Below are 20,231 nucleotides of genomic sequence, written 5' to 3' on the forward strand. Positions count from 1 at the left end.
CACTTCTAGTTATGAATAATTGAAATCTATAAATTTGAATGTATGGAAATGACACAGTATTTCGAGTAGAAAATGAGAATGATATGTAGAGTAAGAACGGAGTTATGGAGGTGGGAAAAAGGGAGGTAATAGTGTGCGAGAGATAAATATAAATAGGTAAGTGCCGGAAAGTATTCGATCAGCCTAAATGAAGTGTAAGTGATACAATGCCAGTGTTTACAGTCGCATCTGAGAGAAGACGGTCAGTCGAGGCGCCAACGGTTATATACACAAAAATCACAAATTTATTCATTTGATGTAGCAAATGAATAAAATCCACAAGGGTCTTGATGAGGGTTCGAACCTCATTCATGGGATGTTCCCGGATGCGCCTTAGTCAACTGTACCACAACATGGTCAAGAACTGCAACCTGGAGTGCTACTGCCCTCACGAGGATCCCGAAGTGTGAGTATGCGGCCCCAGCATGGAGCCCGTACCTTGTCAAGCACAAGACGAAGCTGGAAAAAGTTCATAGGTATGGCAATTCTAGGCAATTCTATCTAGGCTTGTCCTAGATCTAAGAGGCATGAGTTATGAGGAAAGGCTGCGTGAACTGCACCTCACGTTGGAAGACAGAAGAGCTCGGGGAGACATGATCACCACATACAAAATTCTCAGGGGTGTTGACAAGGTAGACAAGGATGGATTATTTAACACGGGTGGTACGCGAACAAGGGGACACAGGTGGAAGCTGAGTACCCAAATGAGCCACAGAGACACCAGAAAGAACTTTTTCAGTGTCAGAGTAGTAGTAAATGGAATGCACTAGGCAGTGATGTGGTGGAGGCTGACTCCATAAACAGTCACAAGTATAGATATGATAGAGCCCAATAGGCTCAGGAATCTGTACACCAGTAGATTGACAGTTGAGAGGCGGGACCAAAGAGCCAACGCTCAACCCCCGCAAGCACAACTAGGCCAGTACACACACACTCAAAAATCACTGCACGATCAAGACCAATAAACTACACAAGACAAAGTGGGGGAGCAGGGAAGAGCCCGGGCAGCAAGACGGGGTACACACACACACACACTGGCAGCTCGCAGAGTGCTTATATAAACCACTCTGCTCAAGGCACTGGGGCGCCATCACCATAAGTCTGCCCCCTTGAAAGGTCGGGAGGCGAGGGTTCCCGTGTGAATTACTATGCCGATCCTCGCACCTGGTCGACCTTCGCTCCTGCTTCAATAATGGATGACAATGTTGTTTTTACCGTAAACATTCACCCGCGATTGGCGACCAGAAATCATGCGAACAGTGTTCGCTGATCAGCATTTTATTATCCTGTGAGTTAGATTAGTGTGATCAGCGGGAGTTAATACGAGTATGAAGCTTCGTGTGAGTGTGTTGATGATGTCTTGGGGGGGGGGGTAATGAAGAGTTCGTTATCATTCAATAATTCAACCGAGGTCACTTATGAGGCTACGAACGACGTCGCATTATGAGGTAGTGTGTATAAGTGGTCCCCGTAAGTGGCCTGTCCTTCAGGTGTTGTGTTAGGCTTGCCACTATGTCAACAAAGTGTGCCCTTAAGTGTGCAGGGTGCTGGCAGGGGGGCTGACAGGGGGCTGGCAGGGGGGCTGGCAGGGAATCTAACACGACCTAGCTTAACCTGAGCGACCAAATTCAACCTTTCTATATCCAGCTTTACCAAACGATATATGCAGTTTTAACAAATAAGGAAACTAGTTATGTGTGACAGGTCTGTCAGACCGTCTGTGTTTGTCTCAAGGTATATACACAGCCATCATGTCTGTGCTGATGTTGACCAGACCACACACTAGAAGGGGAAGGGACGACGACGTTTCGGTCCGTCCTGGACCATTCTCAAGTCGTTTGGACCGACGTTTCGGTCCAGGACGGACCGAAACGTCTGAGCGTGGTGCAGTGGGTTAAAGGCGTACCTGTTATGCCAGTTGCTGGAAGGCTTCTGTGCTGGCTAGGGTTCGAGTCTCCTGGTGGGAAAGTGTTCTAAAGTTGTATAACTTCACTTGCGTGTTTAGGCAAGTTGTGCACCATATATATATATATATATATATATATATATATATATATATATATATATATATATATATATATATATATATATATATATTCAACAAGGTGATCCTCTTGCTCCCCTTCTTTTCTGCTTAGTCTTAAAAGAAATCACCGAAAGCTTGTCCAGCGAGTTCAACATCTGGTTTTTGGATGATGGCACTATAGCTGGCACCGTAGACCACCTCTTGTCAGATATCAGGAAAATAAGGGAGCAAGAAGTAAGCCTGGGGTCTCGTCCTGAACCCTTCCAAGTGTGAAGTAGTCTCCTCCAACCCAGACATCGTAGCTAGAATAAGGTCTGCCTTGCCTGGAGCCCATGTCATTAGGGCCGAGAACAGCACCCTCCTTGGAGCTCCCTCGGGTCTAACGCCATTGAGGAGATCCTCGACAAGAAATCGCAGACCTTAGGAGGATGGAAGACAGAATAGGTGACATCGATGCCCACGATGCTTTTTATCTCCTCACCAAATGCCTATCCCTTCCGAGGCTAACCTACTTTCTGAGGTGCGCCCCATCTTACAACAACCCAAAGCTTGACGAGTATGACCTCCTACTGAAGACCATGCTGGAAAAAGTTGTTAACCTCTCTCTCAACGAATGCCAGTGGAAACAAGCCACTCTTCCTGTCAGGCTCGGTGGCTTGGGTGTCCGCACCGCCACCCAAATTGCAGTCCCAGCCTTCCTGTCTTCCTCCTCAGCATCAGATGACCTGGTTAAGGAAATTCTACCTGACACCCTGAGTGATGTAGCGGGGATACAGGACCCCACTACACGGAATGTGACACGAAATGGGGTGCCATGACAGACCCAGCACTCAGACCAGCCATGCCGAAAGCCAAGAAACAATCCAGTTGGGACAGCCCCATTGTAGACAAAGAAGCCACAGCTTTGCTGGAGGCAGCAACAACCCCCAGTGATCGTGCACGCCTCACAGCTGTGCAGGCTCCCCATGCAGGGGACTTCCTTCTGGCAGTCCCTATGTCTGCGACAGGCACACGTCTTGATCCGCAGGAGCTCCGTATTGCAGTCGCTCTCCGCCTTGCTGCCCCTATCCACACTGTTCACAGGTGTATTTGCGGCGAGGCAGATGCTGACGAATATGGATTGCATGGCCTGCACTGTGGAAAATCGGGTGGTTGGCACACTAGACACGACGAAGTCCAACGACATCATTAAAAGAAGCCTTGCCTCTGCTCAGTGTCCAGCGGAGAGAGAGCCCCGCAACCTACTGAACCGTGACTCTGTTAGCTTTGCCGGCCGACCAGACGGAATCACACTGCGTCCGTGGAAGGGTGGCAGGCAGTTAGCATGGGACTATACTTGCGTATCCACCCTGGCAACGACATACATCACCCTCTCTGCCGGCACGGCAGGAGCCGCAGCGACACACAGAGAAAAACAAAAGTCAGTCAAGTACAGGCAATTAGATCAAAGTACAATTTCGTTCCAATAGGGTCTGAGACCCTAGGCCCATGGGGTGAGAGTGCAAGAAGGTTTCTTAAGGATCTTGGTTCCAAGCTCATTGACACCACAAGAGACCCTAGAGCAGCAAGTTTTCTCTTTCAGCGCCTCAGTGTCGCGATCCAGAGGGGAAAATGCCCGCTGCATCCTCGGTTCCTGCCCGGCGTCGGAGGAGTTCGAGGAAATCTACAGCCTCTAGGAAGCGAACTTTTCTTGTGTCCTCTTAATGTTCATTTTTTGTATAAAATCAGATATGTAACTGTATAACCTTGCATAATAAAGTGTACATCATAATAAAAAAAAAAGGGGGTGGTAGGAGAAGTGAACACTCTTTCGTATTCAGAGTTAAATGTCAAGTTTTTCCCTGAGTGCTCTGTGTTCCCTTCTCTGAGGCTGTGGGTCCCTATAATTACACCAGTGGTGGTACCCCCCTATATATATATATATATATATATATATATATATATATATATATATATATATATATATATAGTATATTTTGGTAGCAGTCTTTCTTGTAAACATATGTTGTTGAATATGACCGAAAAGGTGAGATTAATAATTCTAACATGAATTTTCTCAATATTTCTTTTCACTGTCAATAGTAATTGAAAAATCAATTCTCAAAAATTCATTTTTATTTCTAGTCTGACGGTCTGAAACGCGTTTCGTAATAACTTATTACATTTTCAAAGACTTTACACACACAACTGTAACCTGTAAACATGGCATAATGCATCCATACTTATACTCGCATTTGGGTGAAGTGATATGGTACAAAAGTTTTGGGTGAGGTGATTGACATTTACATATGACAGAACACGAACCAATGGGTATAAAAACATAAGAATGGAAGTATCTGCAGAGAGGCCTATTGGCCCATAATGTTTCCTCTTGATGCTTCTATATTGGTTCGGAGTCTGAATTGGGTATGATATAGTTGTGCATCAATTGGCGCCCAATTAATGCAGACATCAACATTGGCTGGACTGATGACACATTTTGTTGACGGAACTCTCGTCTTTGTTAGCTGTCAACCCCCCGCGGCTTGCGGGGGGGGGGGGGTTGACAGCTAACTGCGGCCACCGGAGGGGGGGGGGGGGCAGCTGCGGGGCCACCGGAGGGGGGGGGGCAGCTGTGACGCTGGTTGAGGGAGGGAGGGTGATAGTGGGTGGCAGCAGATGGCGTAATCTGTAGCGTAAATCACCCTACACACTCCAGTTGACCCTCAAGGGCAACACACGAGGATCAGGGACTGTGACCAGACCACACACTAGAAGGTGAAGGGACGACGACGTTTCGGTCGTCCTGGACCATTCTCAAGTCGATTGTGGTCCAGGACGGATCGAAAACGTCGTCGTCCCTTCACCTTCTAGTGTGTGGTCTGGTCAACATACTTTAGCCACGTTATTGTGACTCATCGCCTGCATCAAGGACAGGGTCGAAATCTCAGAAAAGCGCTCCAGGAGGTAGAGGGGGAAGGAGGTGTTTCCAAGCACAACCCTCGTAGACTGTGCTGCCGTTTGTGGCTGTTTATATTCAGTTGATGTACTCATCTTGAGTCCATCAGTTGATGGACTCATATTTCTGATGCAGCGAGCATCAGAAATATTGCAGGAACAACCGCGGAGCATCTTCGAGTGTTTGTTCCTTCAAGAGGAAACTAGATTGTTTCCTCCAAGGAGTGCCGGACCAACCGGACTGTGTGGGTATGTGGGCCTGCGGGCCGCTCCAAGCAACAGCCTGGGTGGACCAAACTCTCACAAGTCAAGTCTCGCCTCGGGCCGGGCTTGGGGAGTAAAAGAACTCCCAGAACCCCATCAACCAGGTATCTAGTTTGTGCTTGCGGGGGTTGAGCTTTAGCCTCTTTGGTCCAAGCCCAAGCTGTGTGGAGCTTGGGCTACACATACACCCTGGTGCAACCTGTCCTCTAATAGGTCGCCCCTCTCTTTATTTTTACGTTATCGTTAACAACGTCACAATTGCAACCTATTAACAAGCGTAAACGGTTCACTAATATTCACGTTTTATGTGCATTGGAATCAATAGGTTTGGTGGGTTGCTTGGGTTTGCACGTTTCTGGTTAGGTTGAAACGTTGGATTTTTTTTTTTACGACGTGGCAAATAAAGAGAACGGGATCCCTGGTGCTGCATTTTCCAGTCACACTTTAATGTACCATCTCTCTCTCTCTCTCTCTCTCTCTCTCTCTCTCTTCTCTCTCTCTCTCTCTCTCTCTCTCTCTCTCTCTCTCTCTCTTCTCTCTCTCTCCTCTCTCACCACACACCCTATCTCTCTCTCTCACCACACACCACCCTATCTCTCTCTCTCTCACCACACACACCCTATCTCTCTCTCTCTCACCACCACACCCTATCTCTCTCTCTCTCACCACACACACCTATCTCTCTCTCTCTCAACCACACACACCCTATCTCTCTCTCTCTCTCACCACACACACCCTATCTCTCTCTCTCTCTCACCACCACACACCCCTATCTCTCTCTCTCTCTCACCCACACACACCCTATCTCTCTCTCTCTCACCAACCACACCCTATCTCTCCTCTCCTCACCACACACACCTATCTCTCTCTCTTCTCACCACACACACCCTATCTCTCTCTCTCACCACACACAACCCTATCTCTCTCTCTCTCACCACACACACCCTATCTCTCTCTCTCACACACACACACCCTATCTCTCTCTCTCTCACCACACACACCCTATCTCTCTCTCTCTCACCACACACACCCTATCTCTCTCTCTCTCACCACACACACCCTATCTCTCTCTCTCTCACCACACACACCCTAATCTCTCTCTCTCACCACACACACCCTATCTCTCTCTCTCACCACACACACCCTATCTCTCTCTCTCTCTCTCCCCTTCTCAATCACTTCTCTCTCTCTCCCTCAGCGCCTCACTGGAGGGCCTGGCAAATTCGCTTCACTGTCCACTGCTCCTCCGCGCATCCATCGTTTATTGCCAGTCATTCCATCTTGTAAGATTTGGAACAAAAAATAAATAAAGTCGATATATCAGAAATAATCTTCGTATCTCCTGCTCTCCGACTCTAGTTTATCACGGCAGATCATAGTTGTAAATATATTTGGGTCTACGCTCGTGCGCTGGACTGATGCTGAGGCCACGAGACATATCGCAGCATTTCGTACACTGAGGATCAGGGTAAGAGGGCATATCGCAGCGTTTCGTACAATGAAGATCAGGGTACGAGGCATATCGCAGCGTTTCGGACACTGAGGATCAGGGTACAAAGGCATATCGCAGCGTTTCGAACACTGAGGATCAGGGTACGAGGCATATCGCAGCGTTTTCGTACACTGAGGATCAGGGTACGAGGCATATCGCAGCGTTTTCGAACACTGAGGATCAGGGTACGAGGCATATCGCAGCGTTTCGTACACTGAGGATCAGGGTACGAGGCATATCGCAGCGTTTCGGACACTGAGGATCAGGTACGAGGACATATCGCAGCGTTTCGTACACTTAGAATCAGGGTACGAGACATATCGCAGCGTTTCGTACACTGAGGATCAGGGTACGAGACATATCGCAGCGTTTCGTACACTTAGAATCAGGGTACGAGACATAATCGCAGCGTTTCGCACACTGAGGATCAGGGTACGAGACATTGAAACAGCTTCGTAGGGACACATTGTCGGTGCTCCAGTATGTCGTAAATAACCAAAGTACTCAAATGCTCGTTAACCCAATCATTAACTACCCAATTCTCGAACACTAATTCACTCGCTTTCTATGTTCGAATTGGACCTCTATAGAGGCTTCCATTAGCCATGTTCTGCAAAGACATATAATCGCCAATTGAACATTAACACCTAAACCTATCTTAAGAACATAAGAACATAAGAACAAGGGTAACTGCAGAAGGCCTATTGGCCCATACGAGGCAGCTCCTATCTATAACCACCCAATCCCACTCATATACTTGTCCAACCCGCGCTTGAAACAATCGAGGGACCCCACCTCCACAATGTTACGCGGCAATTGGTTCCACAAATCAACAACCCTGTTACTGAACCAGTATTTACCCATCTTCGGCTTAACTATTCACAAAATTATAATATATATATAATAATACGTTCGTGTGTGTGACTGTGTGTGTGTGTGTGGTGTGTGTGTGTGTGTGTGTGTGTGTGTGTGTGTGTGTGTGTGACAGAAACATAACAACTATTTTATCTTGAGGTGATTTCGGGGCTTTAGTGTCCCCGCGGCCTGGTCCTCGACCAGGCCTCCACCCCCAGGAAGCAGCCCGTGACAGCTGACTAACACCCAGGTACCTATTTTACCGCTATGTAACAGGGGGCATAGGGTGAAAGAAACTCTGCCCATTGTTTCTCGCCGGCGCGCGGGATCGAACCCGCGACCACAGGATCACAAGTCCAGTGTGCTGCCCGCTCGGCCAACCGGCTCCCCTATGCAGTAAACTATGCAGTAGACGATGAGTCACAATAACGTGGCTGAAGTATGTTGACCAGACCACACACTAGAAGTTGAAGGGACGACGACGTTTCGGTCCGTCCTGGACCATTCTCAAGTCGATTCACTTGAGAATGGTCCAGGACAGACTGAAACGTCGTCGTCCCTTCAACTTCTAGTGTGAGGGCCTCCAGACTGCACTACAGGTAAGGCTTGTGGACGTCGCCGGCCGCCGCCTGCACACTCCACTTCCCAACACCTATAAATTGTCAGATTTTATTGGTCTATAAAACTTGAATTGAAAACTCACCTCTCTGGCCGCTCTCGACCTGACATTTGCCCTAATAAAGTAGACTTGTTACGTCCTCTGATGCTCTTTATTCAATTTTTCGATTAGTTTTTAAATACGTAATAGCAAAGAACATTGGTTTTTGGTTTTGAATGTGCTTACATGGGCTTGAGTGCTTGCGGGCGGGTGAGCGTGCGTGCGGGCCTGCTTGCGGGCGGGTGAGCGTGCGTGCGGGCCTGCTTTTGTGAGTGCGTGCATGTGTGTGTGTGTGTGTGTGTGGTGTGTGTGTGTGTGTGTGTGTGTGTGTGTGTGTGCCTGCTGGGGGGTGCGAGCGTGCATGTGTGTGCGCCTGCTGGGGGTGCGTGCGTGCGGGCCTGCTTGTGTGAGTGCGTGCATGTATGTATGTGTGTGTGTGTGTGTGTGCCTGCTGGGGGGTGCGAGCGTGCATGTGTGTGCGCCTGCTGGGGGTGCGTGCGTGCGGGCGTGGGCGCTTGTGGGCATGCGTGCGTTCCGCTTCAATACCAATGAATATTTTCATTAATGTCGTAAATCTCTTAAACGATTGGGAAAAGCAGACGAAGACCCATAGTAACAGGGGGGGGGGAAACAATTCTGCTTCCACGGGAACCTTTCGAAAATATAATTTATTGTTCATAAATAGCTTCCTAGTCCTGATAACTTGGCTATTAAAATAGCTTAACCTAATAACATTTTCCTGGGTCTTTGTGTTCGTATGTTGAATGTCGTCAGTGGTCTTAACTGTCGACATTGTAATCACTTTCGCACCCTCATTTGGGTTACAATTTGGAACGCACTCTTACCTACAGCACAGGTGTGTGTGTGTGTGTGTGTAATTACCTAAGTGTAATTACCTAAGTGTAGTTACAGGATGAGAGCTACGCTCGTGGTGTCCCGTCTTCCCAGCACTCTATGTCATATAACGCTTGGAAACTACTGACGGTCTTGGCCTCCACCACCTTCTCACCTAACTTGTTCCAACCGTCTACCACTCTGTTTGCAAAAGTGAATTTTCTTATATTTCTTCGGCATCTGTGTTTAGCTGGTTTATATCTATGACCTCTCGTTCTTGTTCTTAAAGTGTGTGTGTGTGTGTGTGTGTGTGTGTGTGTGTGTGTGTGTGTGTGTGTGTGTGTGCGTGCGTGCGTGTGCGTGTGTGTGTGTGTGTGTGTGTGTGTGTGTGTTTAACATTAGCATTCAGCTAATTGTGCAAGAGCTTCAGCCCTTTGGTCCCGCCTTTGAACTGGCAATCAACTGGTGTACAGGTTCCTGAGCCTATTGAACTCTATCATATCTGCATTTAGAACTGTTTATGGAGTCTGCCTCCACCGCATTACTTCTTAATGCATTCTGTTTGTTCATATTTTGACATTGAAAAAAATACTCTCGTATGTCTTTGTCTCATCTGGGAACTCAGTTTCTATTTGTGTCTTCTTGTGCGAGTACCACGCGTGCTAAAAAGTCTGTTTTTATCTATCCTGTCAATTCCCCCCTGAGAATTATGTATGTGGTAATCAGGTAACTCTGCAAACTCTTCTGTCTTCCAGCGACGTGAGATTCAATTCATGAAGACTTTCCACTTAACCCATAACTCTTACTGCTGGAACTAGTCTGGTGGCAAACCTTTGATCCTTCTCCAACTTCGTCTTGCGCTTGACGAGATACGGACGCCACACTGGAGCCACATTCTCTAGGATTGGTCTGACAAATGTTGTATACAAGGTTCTGAATGATTCCTCTCATAAATTTCTAAAAGCAGTTCTGATGTTAGCCAACCTCGCATATGCCGCTTATGATATTCTTTTGATGTGGGCTTCTGGGGACAGGTTCGGTGTGATATCAACCCCCAGATCTTTCTACTGTACTTTTACAGGATTTCACCTCCCAGAAATGTGTGTGTATTTACTATTTGTGTCTGCAGAATCCACGTACCTATTTACTGCTAGGTGAACAGAGAATCAGGGTGAAAGAAACTCTGCCCATTTGTTTCTGCCTCGGCCGGGAATCGAACCAAGGCCCCCTTAAGACTAGGACCCCAGAGAGCTGTCCACTCAGCTACGAGGCCTTGGTTAGCTTAATCTTCATCAATCGTCAGAATTATGTTTTGGTGACGTTACTACGTCGTTACAACGTCAACAAAATATTACTTTGACGTTGTAACGACGTTATATCGCTGTAATAAGATCACAGCAACGTTTCAATCTTGTTTTAATTTGTTTAATGTTTCATTTATTGTGAGTAATTTTAAATTACGAGAGTAATTTGTGATTACTCACTGTGTAACATCTTATCTTGAGATGATTTCGGGGCTTTTTAGTGTCCCCGCGGCCCGGTCCTCGACCAGGCCTCCACCCCCAGGAAGCAGCGCGTGACAGCTGACTAACACCCAGGTACCTATTTTACTGCTAGGTAACAGGGACATAGGATGAAAGAAACTGTGCCCATTGTTTCTCGCCGGCGCCTGGGATCGAACCCAGGACCACAGGATCACAAGTCCAGCGTGCTGTCCGCTCGGCCGACCGGCTCCAACATTACAGCAATGTTCCTATATTATTACGTCAAAAACGACCTGGCAACGTTTTTACGTCCTTACGTCAAAATAACGCTTTGGTGATGATGATGTGTTGCTTATGACCTATATTTATTACAAGGAAAATTCCAACTCACAATAACAATAAACAAAATAAGTGAATATCCAGATGATAACATTCGATAACAAAAGTAAATTGTACATTATACATCAATGAACATCATCACTGGCATCTCTCCATATGGATTACGATACGAAATATTTTGTAAACATTAGGATAATGTTTATCCTGCCTTCTGATCCCATATCAGGAGACTAATATGGGATTAACAGTGACAAGTTCTGTGTTTTCTTCTTTCACAATTGATGAGGTCTTGTCTCAAAATTGATGTCAATCAAAATGGGTGTCTCAAAATTGATGTCAATCAAAACTGGTGTCTCAAAATTGAGGTCAGTCACGATTGATGTCTCAAAATTGATTTCAAATACAATTTACTGTTTGCAGCCGTCCATCGTTTTCTTTAAGAATCCGATACATTTTTTTTATAATTATTTTAATCTAATATTTTCCTCCACAGCAAAAGAACCTAATAAGTGTATTCTTTAGAAAAATAAACTTTGCCTAATTATATTCTTTATATTAAATATTAAATTCCCTTAATATTTAATATAAAGAACAATTAAATTCTCATTTGATCTCCAAATTATTGGCGTCTGCATTTTTATATTTATCTGTTATTAACCTAAATGCTGGACATGAGATTATTCTGATAACTAGGCTTTAAATACACATAATAATAATTTAATAGCGGCAGATATGGCCTATAACCTAACTATGATTACCTTAGATTGAACAGTTATGTACAGACACACTGTGAGGCAATAGTTACGAGGCTGCCTGAAGCCTCATGCAGGTATGGGTGTCTGAACTCGGGCTTCAGGAGTCTCTCTTTCTGTTGCTCCCTGCAGCAGATTTCTACCAATTAAACAAGCATGAATATATATATATATAGCAAGTCCCTTGAGCCTCTCGTGGCGACCAATAATGAGGTAACTAATGAACGCTAATTGACAACCGGAGAGGGATATCGTGTGGGTGAGTTTATGGCAGTGTTGCTTCGTTACCATCTGGGGGTCGAGGCCTCTCTCCCTCTCTCTCTCTCCCGTCCTGTATCTCTCCTCTACTGTAAAAACTAACAATCCTTTCCGTTCCTCTCGCCTTTATGGAAGTCTTAAAATAACCTCCAAGCGCCCTCATATATGCCTGAAAATAACCTCAAACGTGCCCTTATGGAAGCCTAAAAATGACCTCCAAGCGCCCTTATTGAAGCCTGAAAATAACCCCCAACGTGCCCTTATAGAAGCCTGAAAATAACCTCCAACTTGCCCTTATAGAAGCCTGAAAATAACCTCCAACTTGCCCTTATAGAAGCCTGAAAATAACCTCCAACTTGCCCTTATAGAAGCCTGAAAATAACCTCCAACTTGCCCTTATAGAAGCCTGAAAATAACCTCCAACTTGCCCTTATAGAAGCCTGAAAATAACCTCCAACTTGCCCTTATAGAAGCCTGAAAATAACCTCCAACTTGCCCTTATAGAAGCCTGAAAATAACCTCCAACTTGCCCTTATAGAAGCCTGAAAATAACCTCCAACTTGCCCTTATAGAAGCCTGAAAATAACCTCCAACTTGCCCTTATAGAAGCCTGAAAATAACCTCCAACTTGCCCTTATAGAAGCCTGAAAATAACCTCCAACTTGCCCTTATAGAAGCCTGAAAATAACCTCCAACTTGCCCTCATAGAAGCCTGAAAATAACCCCCAACGCAAGAATCAACCTCTGGCAATACTTAAACGAAGGATTTAATGATTCTTTTTCAATCATAACCATCAAAAAGTCACACGAAATGCGTTGCAAATCTCCATCATCACATCACATAAGACGTGCAAAATGTTGATCAAACATCACTAGAAAATCTTTATTAATGTTTGTAGATAATGTCTCTTGGGTTGATAGATATTTCCGAGTGCATTGATATGGGATACCTCGTGGAGTTGAGAATCCCTCCAGCTGGTGAAGCGCTTCGCTAATGGAAGTCTCGGGTAATGGAATTCCTTTGATGGAATGTAAACGACAGGAGCATTCAATCGTAACTCTGAAGAAGAGGTAGTCAGCCATCAGAGAGGCAATAGGCTAACCATTTATCCATAAAAGATAGTGTCATGTTCATAGCAAACAGCACCATCCGTTTGTATGTGCTGCGTTTCATACGCCAACGGCAGGTACACAACAGAGAGCGTAGAAGACGCCCGCCAAGCTTGGACGGTGCTAGTCATGTATCAGTATAAGTACTGAAGTCAGTGACTGATTGATGATTGATGAAGATTAAGCCACCCAAAAGGAGGCACGGGCATGAATAGCCCGTAAGTGGTGGCCCATTTGAGCCATTACCAGTATCAATAGATGATACTGGAGATCTGTAGAGGTGCGGCTGCACCCTGCGTGACGGGAGATGTCTCCCGTGTGAAGTCAGTAACCAAACAATGACTTTATATCAACCCAACAAGCAAGACTTCCCCCAGCAACACGGAACACCACAGGCAGCAACTACAGCCACCAGGGACTTCCCCCAGCAACACAGAACACCACAGGCAGCAACTACAGCCACCAGGGACTTCCCCCAGCAACACAGAACACCACAGGCAGCAACTACAGCCACCAGGGACTTCCCCCAGCAACACAGAACACCACAGGCAGCAACTACAGCCACCAGGGACTTCCCCAGCAACACAGAGCACCACAGGCAGCAACTACAGCCACCAGGGACTTCCCCCAGCAACACAGAGCACCACAGGCAGCAACTACAGCCACCAGGGACTTCCCCAGCAACACAGAGCACCACAGGTAACAACTACAGCCACCAGGGACTTCCCCCAGCAACACAGAGCACCACAGGCAGCAACTACAGCCACCAGGGACTTCCCCCAGCAACACAGAGCACCACAGGCAGCAACTACAGCCACCAGGGACTTCCCCCAGCAACACAGAGCACCACAGGCAGCAACTACAGCCACCAGGGACTTCCCCCAGCAACACAGAGCACCACAGGCAGCAACTACAGCCACCAGGGACTTCCCCCAGCAACACAGAACACCACAGGCAGCAACTACAGCCACCAGGGACTTCCCCCAGCAACACAGAGCACCACAGGCAGCAACTACAGCCACCAGGGACTTCCCCCAGCAACACAGAACACCACAGGCAGCAACTACAGCCACCAGGGACTTCCCCCAGCAACACAGAACACCACAGGCAGCAACTACAGCCACCAGGGACTTCCCCCAGCAACACAGAACACCACAGGTAGCAACTACAGCCACCAGGGACTTCCCCCAGCAACACAGAGCACCACAGGCAGCAACTACAGCCACCAGGGACTTCCCCCAGCAACACAGAACACCACAGGCAGCAACTACAGCCACCAGGGACTTCCCCCAGCAACACAGAACACCACAGGCAGCAACTACAGCCACCAGGGACTTCCCCCAGCAACACAGAACACCACAGGCAGCAACTACAGCCACCAGGGACTTCCCCCAGCAACACAGAGCACCACAGGCAGCAACTACAGCCACCAGGGACTTCCCCCAGCAACACAGAGCACCACAGGCAGCAACTACAGCCACCAGGGACTTCCCCCAGCAACACAGAGCACCACAGGCAGCAACTACAGCCACCAGGGACTTCCCCCAGCAACACAGAGCACCACAGGTAACAACTACAGCCACCAGGGACTTCCCCCAGCAACACAGAGCACCACAGGCAGCAACTACAGCCACCAGGGACTTCCCCCAGCAACACAGAACACCACAAACAGCAACTACAGCCACCAGGGACTTCCCCCAGCAACACAGAGCACCACAGGCAGCAACTACAGCCACCAGGGACTTCCCCCAGCAACACAGAGCACCACAGGCAGCAACTACAGCCACCAGGGACTTCCCCCAGCAACACAGAGCACCACAGGCAGCAACTACAGCCACCAGGGACTTCCCCCAGCAACACAGAGCACCACAGGCAGCAACTACAGCCACCAGGGACTTCCCCCAGCAACACAGAGCACCACAGGCAGCAACTACAGCCACCAGGGACTTCCCCCAGCAACACAGAGCACCACAGGCAGCAACTACAGCCACCAGGGAAGGAACGAACAAAATATTGACTAGCGAAACCACCTAAAAAAAATAAGGGAAAAAGGTCCGCAATGTGCACTATTTATCAACAGGCAAAAAAAAACTGCAACAACTTAGCTACCAACCTAACTTGTCCTAGGCCTAATTATGCAATCCCCCCGACCGTCTAAGTGGTTGGGCACCATTCCTTCACCCCGTCCCATCCCAAATCCGTATCCTAACCCCTTTCTAAGTGTGTTCCTTTCTTAACAGTCTGAGTAATTCAACTCAGTCTTACTACAGTGAGACAACGCTTGTATTCACTGCCACACAGGAGAGGCGATTATACACAACAGCTCTAAACTGTAGATTGAAGAACAGATGTATTTCACGAGGTTATCATCTCCTACATCAAATATTATACACGTTTCAGTGTATGAATTTGTAAATGCAACTTTCTATGGCTCACTACCCCACAAGGCAGCGATTGATTCATAACCGAGGCAGCTTAAAAAAAATCAAATTCTCGTTCCTCCATATAGTAAAATGAACAGCTATGTGAACCATATCCTGGGTTGTCCCAGAACTGTCAGAACTGTTAACATGAGAAAGGAACTTAGATTACACTTTATTTGCGAGAGAACAGTTCTACTTAATACTTTGTTTTGTGTCAAAATTGAGAAATAATGGCCCTACCCTTCGCCAGCTTTATTCAAATTAAATTGAAATAAATTCTAAGAAACTTTTGACAGTTCACTCAATCCTCCACAGAAAACTCCTTACAGTGTGTGTAGCTCAGTTGATATGTCAATAATCTTAGAAAACCGACTGTGTCTTTTAATCCTGGTAAAATTTTTAACTATATTCTCCCTTGGAAAGATTTTTTTGTTTACCCAGGTGGGTACAGGACCAGACGACTGCTGGCTCCTGTTACCAGGCTGAGAGCCTTCCTTTGCATAGATACCCATTAGTTTCTCTATACATTGTACACCCATCAAGTTAAAGCCTGATTAACACCGAAGCTATGAGGAGCATAACTCTAGAAGCTATTAACAGTCATCCTCAAAATCTCTAACCAATTGAATTCACTACACTGGATTAAAGCAGCAATAGAGCAGACAAGATTACCACATACAAGATCATTAAGGGAACTAACTAAGTAGACAGAGACGCAATGTTTATAGTAAAGAAAAACAGAACAGAACGACGGGATATACATGGAATCCTGGAGACAAAACTGAGAAGAGAGAATTCCTCATTGAGACTACACATAACCCAGTCGATAGAGTGTCGGCATGACATGAGAATAGAGAGATCTCAGCAACTCATTTTCACAACCTGAATGTCGGAGATAAATGATATAGATTAGCTGAGGTATATGTCGATACTAACTCAATTCGTAGTATTCAAAGTACACCTGATCTAAGAACAACAAATGAATAGAGCTATTATATTAAACAACTTATAGCCAAACGACCTACATAAGGCCAGCACATGTGGGTGAGTACAAACAGGCGAGTCCGCCCCACAAACAACCACACACACACACACACACACACACACACACACACACACACACACACACACACACACACACACACACACATATATATACCCTCGCAGACACACACGTGCACAACACCACTAACACTGTACAAACACACACACACACACACACCGAGCTATCAATAACACAATATCAACACTGGCGAGTTTCCTTGTATGTCGGCTCCCCTCTAGCCGGTCGCTAGGGTAACGCAGCCTCACAAACATCTCGCTTATCTCGGCTACAGATCTTCTTAATGGAGGCTAAAGACTACAATTTCTATGCATCGACTCAAAACGTGGTCAACGCGGCAGCGGTTCGTAGAAGATTTATGAAAAAACAGTATAATTAATTTTTGAACATTTTAGCTTAAAAATATTGCTTAAGTTTTTTTTAATGCCCAGTGAGTTGTGTATATATATATATATATATATATATATATATATATATATATATATATATAAGTCTTGTTTATATATTAAAAAGTCCAACAAAAGTCTAAAATAGAGGTGGTGTTGGTCTTAATATAAAAATAAACATCCATATCGCTCTAGGAATAATTTTAAATGACTGGTAAATGGGAAAAAAATATCTATGAATAGGTGACGTGTTCCAGCCGTGTCCGAGCGACGTCTGCGAGGGTGATAAATAGGCATGACAATTACAAAGTAATAAAATTCGCCAATTTAGGATTTCAAAACAAAGCCTAAAAGGTTGAAAACGATCAAAGGTTTCGAATGCCATCAAAAAAATTGTCAGCCAATTTATTTACACTATGGGATAAATAATGGTTCCAATATGGCAGAGAGTGGTTCCAATATGGCAGAGAGTGGTTCCAATATGTCTGAGAGGTGGTTCAATATGACAAAGAGAGGTTCCAATATGGCTGAGAGTGGTTCCAATATGATAGAGAGTGGTTCCAATATGGCAGAGAGTGGTTCCAATATGGCTGAAGTTCCAATATATCTGAGAGGAGGTCCAATATGACAAAGAGAGGTTCCAATATGGCTGAGAGGGGTTCCAATACCATAATTCCGTCATCAGCCCCTAAGCTTGTGAACACCTTCTTAATAACATGAGGTTATTGATTACATGAATGTTTAAATGACATTTCTTTAACCCCTAATATTATAAAAAAAGATATATGTATATGAGATTTTTTTTCAATCCCAAAACCAGTTTAATATATACACAAGACACTAAGCTAGAAACCGTGTTAAAAGTTATCTTCATCTTATTCGACATTCAGTTATCCTATATTCTTTAAAATTCAAAACAATCTCTATATTCTTAAAACATGAAAAGTTTCTTTATATCCCTTACCATCAGAGTTATCTTGTATTTTTCAACATTCAGTGATATCTTGTATTCTTCACTATTCAGTGTTATCCTGTTTTCTTCAATATTGTGTTATCCTGTTTTCTTCAACATTTACAGCGGACGTTATAGCTATCATGTCAACCTGTCCTCACAGTCAAAGCACCGCAAATTCGACGCTTGCGACCACAGCGTCCAAAATCCGAAGCTTTACTGAAAGTAAAAGCGCCGTGATATCGACGCTTTCTCTGACTAATGAGGATTGGCTTTACTAAATTAGACGAACTGTCAAGAATCTCACGCTTTTGGTTAGAGAGAACCACTTCTAATTTGACGCTTATCAGACCCTACAGAACGAGCTGATAACACCTGGAAAAGGGGTCAATACTGCAGCTCCCACAGCATAGCAATGCAGTTATGAGAAGGCAGAACTAACAGGAGCTTTAACAGGAGTTAAGAGATGCTAACAGGAGCCAGAAGGCGTGTACTCCTGTATCTCACAATATCTAACACTAATGTTGACAGTAATTTGGTTATGAAGCGTTTTTTTCATTTTTCCTCTAGACGTAAGCTGGGCCCTAAGAGCTTGGTCCGTGCCCATGAGGTGCTCAAGGATTGTGTCCGTGCTCATGAGGTGCTCAAGGATTGTGTCCGTGCCCATGAGGTGCTCCGGGGGTTGTGTCCGTGCCCATGAAGCGCTCAGGGGCTGTGTCCGTGCCCATGTGGCGCTCAGGGGCTGTGTCCGTGCCCATGTGGCGCTTCGGGGTTGTGTCCGTGCCCATGAAGCGCTCAGGGGTTGTGTCCGTGCCCATGAGGTACCCCGGGGTTGTGTCCGTGCCCATGTGGCGCTCAGGGGTTGTGTCCGTGCCCATGTGGCGCTCAGGGGTTGTGTCCGTGCCCATGAGGTACCCCGGGGTTGTGTCCGTGCCCATGTGGCGCTCAGGGGTTGTGTCCGTGCCCATGAGATACCCCGGGGTTGTGTCCGTGCCCATGAGGTACCCCGGGGCTGTGTCCGTGCCCATGAGATACTCCGGAGCTGTGACTATGCCCACGTAGCGCCCCAGAACAAAGGCAGGACTCGCCAACCACTTACGTGTCCACATAAGAGATCTCTGCCTCTCGCACGTCGCTCAAGGCGGCGGAGCTCGTTGTTTAGTAAGCACTTTACGACCTGCGAAGCGCTATGAGGTTCTCCTAAACCGTAATAACTCTGAGTTGAGGACAAGCTCGTCGCGCTTTGGGACTCGTAAACTTGGTAAATACCGACTAGGCCGCCATCATGGAGATAAGAGGTATACAGATCTCACAAGTAGGCACTAAAGCCGTGGGTGAAACCTTAGCCCAGGTTACAATCACCATAACTCTTTAAGACCTATCAGCCTCTCAAGCAAGTCATTTCTGAAAACGCTATTATCAGGTGGCAGGCAACATGGAGGTTCTTAAAGACTCGACAGACAGACGCAGGTGGAGAGGCCTCGGAGATATAGGTGTGGAGAGAGACCTCCACTGATACGAACTTCATATCTCGTATCATTCTGTCTTATTCTCACCGTCGCTTTTATTACGGAATTGGAACGTTTAAGCACTATAATATTGGCGATTTCCCTGCATCAGGCTCGATAGGTTAAGAGGGTTGCTTGGGTTTGTACGTTTCTGGTTGGGTAAAACAGTTGAATTGTTTTCCATGAATCTATCCTAATCTAGCGTAACATAGCCTATTCAGCTAACCACCCACACAACCAAACACACAATCAGCCACCTAATTAACCATCCAATCACCCAACCAATCAGTCAATCACCCACCCGATCAAACCAACCAACAATTAACCAACTAATCACTCGGCCATCCAGCACAACAACAACCCAACCAATCAGCAATACACTTTCGAAGCACCTCCCCAGCATACCAACCCACAAATCAACCATCTGCCAAACAAACCAGCTACCCAATCAACCAACCAACCAGCTCCCCAATCAACCAACCAACCAGCTCCCCCAATCAACCAACCAGCTCCCCAATCAACCAACCAACCAGCTCCCCAATCAACCAACCAACCAGCTACCCAATCAACCAACCAGTTACCCAATCAACCAACCAACCAGCTCCCCAATCAACCAACCAACCAGCTCCCCAATCAACCAACCAATCAGCTACCCAGTCAACCTACCAACCAGCTACCCAATCAAGAAGCTGCCCAATCAACCAGCTACCCAAAAACCCAATAAAAAACCAAGCATCCAACCACCGAATCAATCAACCAACCGATCAGCAAATCAATCCCTCACCCAAGCAACGAACCAAACCATTCAATCACCCGGGATCGAACCCGGGAACATCGGGTGTGATTTGAGG

General features: G+C 46.3%; 2 protein-coding genes across 2 annotated transcripts; one reads left to right on the plus strand and one right to left on the minus strand.

Moving 5' to 3' along the window:
- Window positions 1-13,386: 13,386 nt before the first annotated feature.
- LOC138351093 (uncharacterized) lies at window positions 13,387-15,069 on the plus strand. Its single transcript, XM_069302720.1, has one exon. It carries the CDS (start codon window positions 13,387-13,389, stop codon window positions 15,067-15,069), a length of 1,683 nt encoding a protein of 560 aa, XP_069158821.1.
- A 3,447-nt stretch (window positions 15,070-18,516) lies between these two features.
- On the minus strand, window positions 18,517-18,981 carry LOC138351094 (mucin-22-like). The gene has a single exon (XM_069302721.1). The coding sequence runs from the start codon at window positions 18,979-18,981 to the stop codon at window positions 18,517-18,519; it is 465 nt and encodes a 154-aa protein (XP_069158822.1).
- Window positions 18,982-20,231: the final 1,250 nt, after the last annotated feature.

The sequence above is a fragment of the Procambarus clarkii genome, chromosome 48 (genome assembly GCF_040958095.1).
Source record: "Procambarus clarkii isolate CNS0578487 chromosome 48, FALCON_Pclarkii_2.0, whole genome shotgun sequence".
Classification (NCBI taxonomy): Eukaryota; Metazoa; Arthropoda; class Malacostraca; order Decapoda; family Cambaridae; genus Procambarus; species Procambarus clarkii.

Excerpts from the sequence above, each read along its gene's own strand:
- LOC138351094 (XM_069302721.1), bottom strand. The coding sequence starts at position 18,981 with ATGTGGACACGTAAGTGGTTGGCGAGTCCTGCCTTTGTTCTGGGGCGC.
- LOC138351093 (XM_069302720.1), top strand. The coding sequence starts at position 13,387 with ATGACTTTATATCAACCCAACAAGCAAGACTTCCCCCAGCAACACGGA.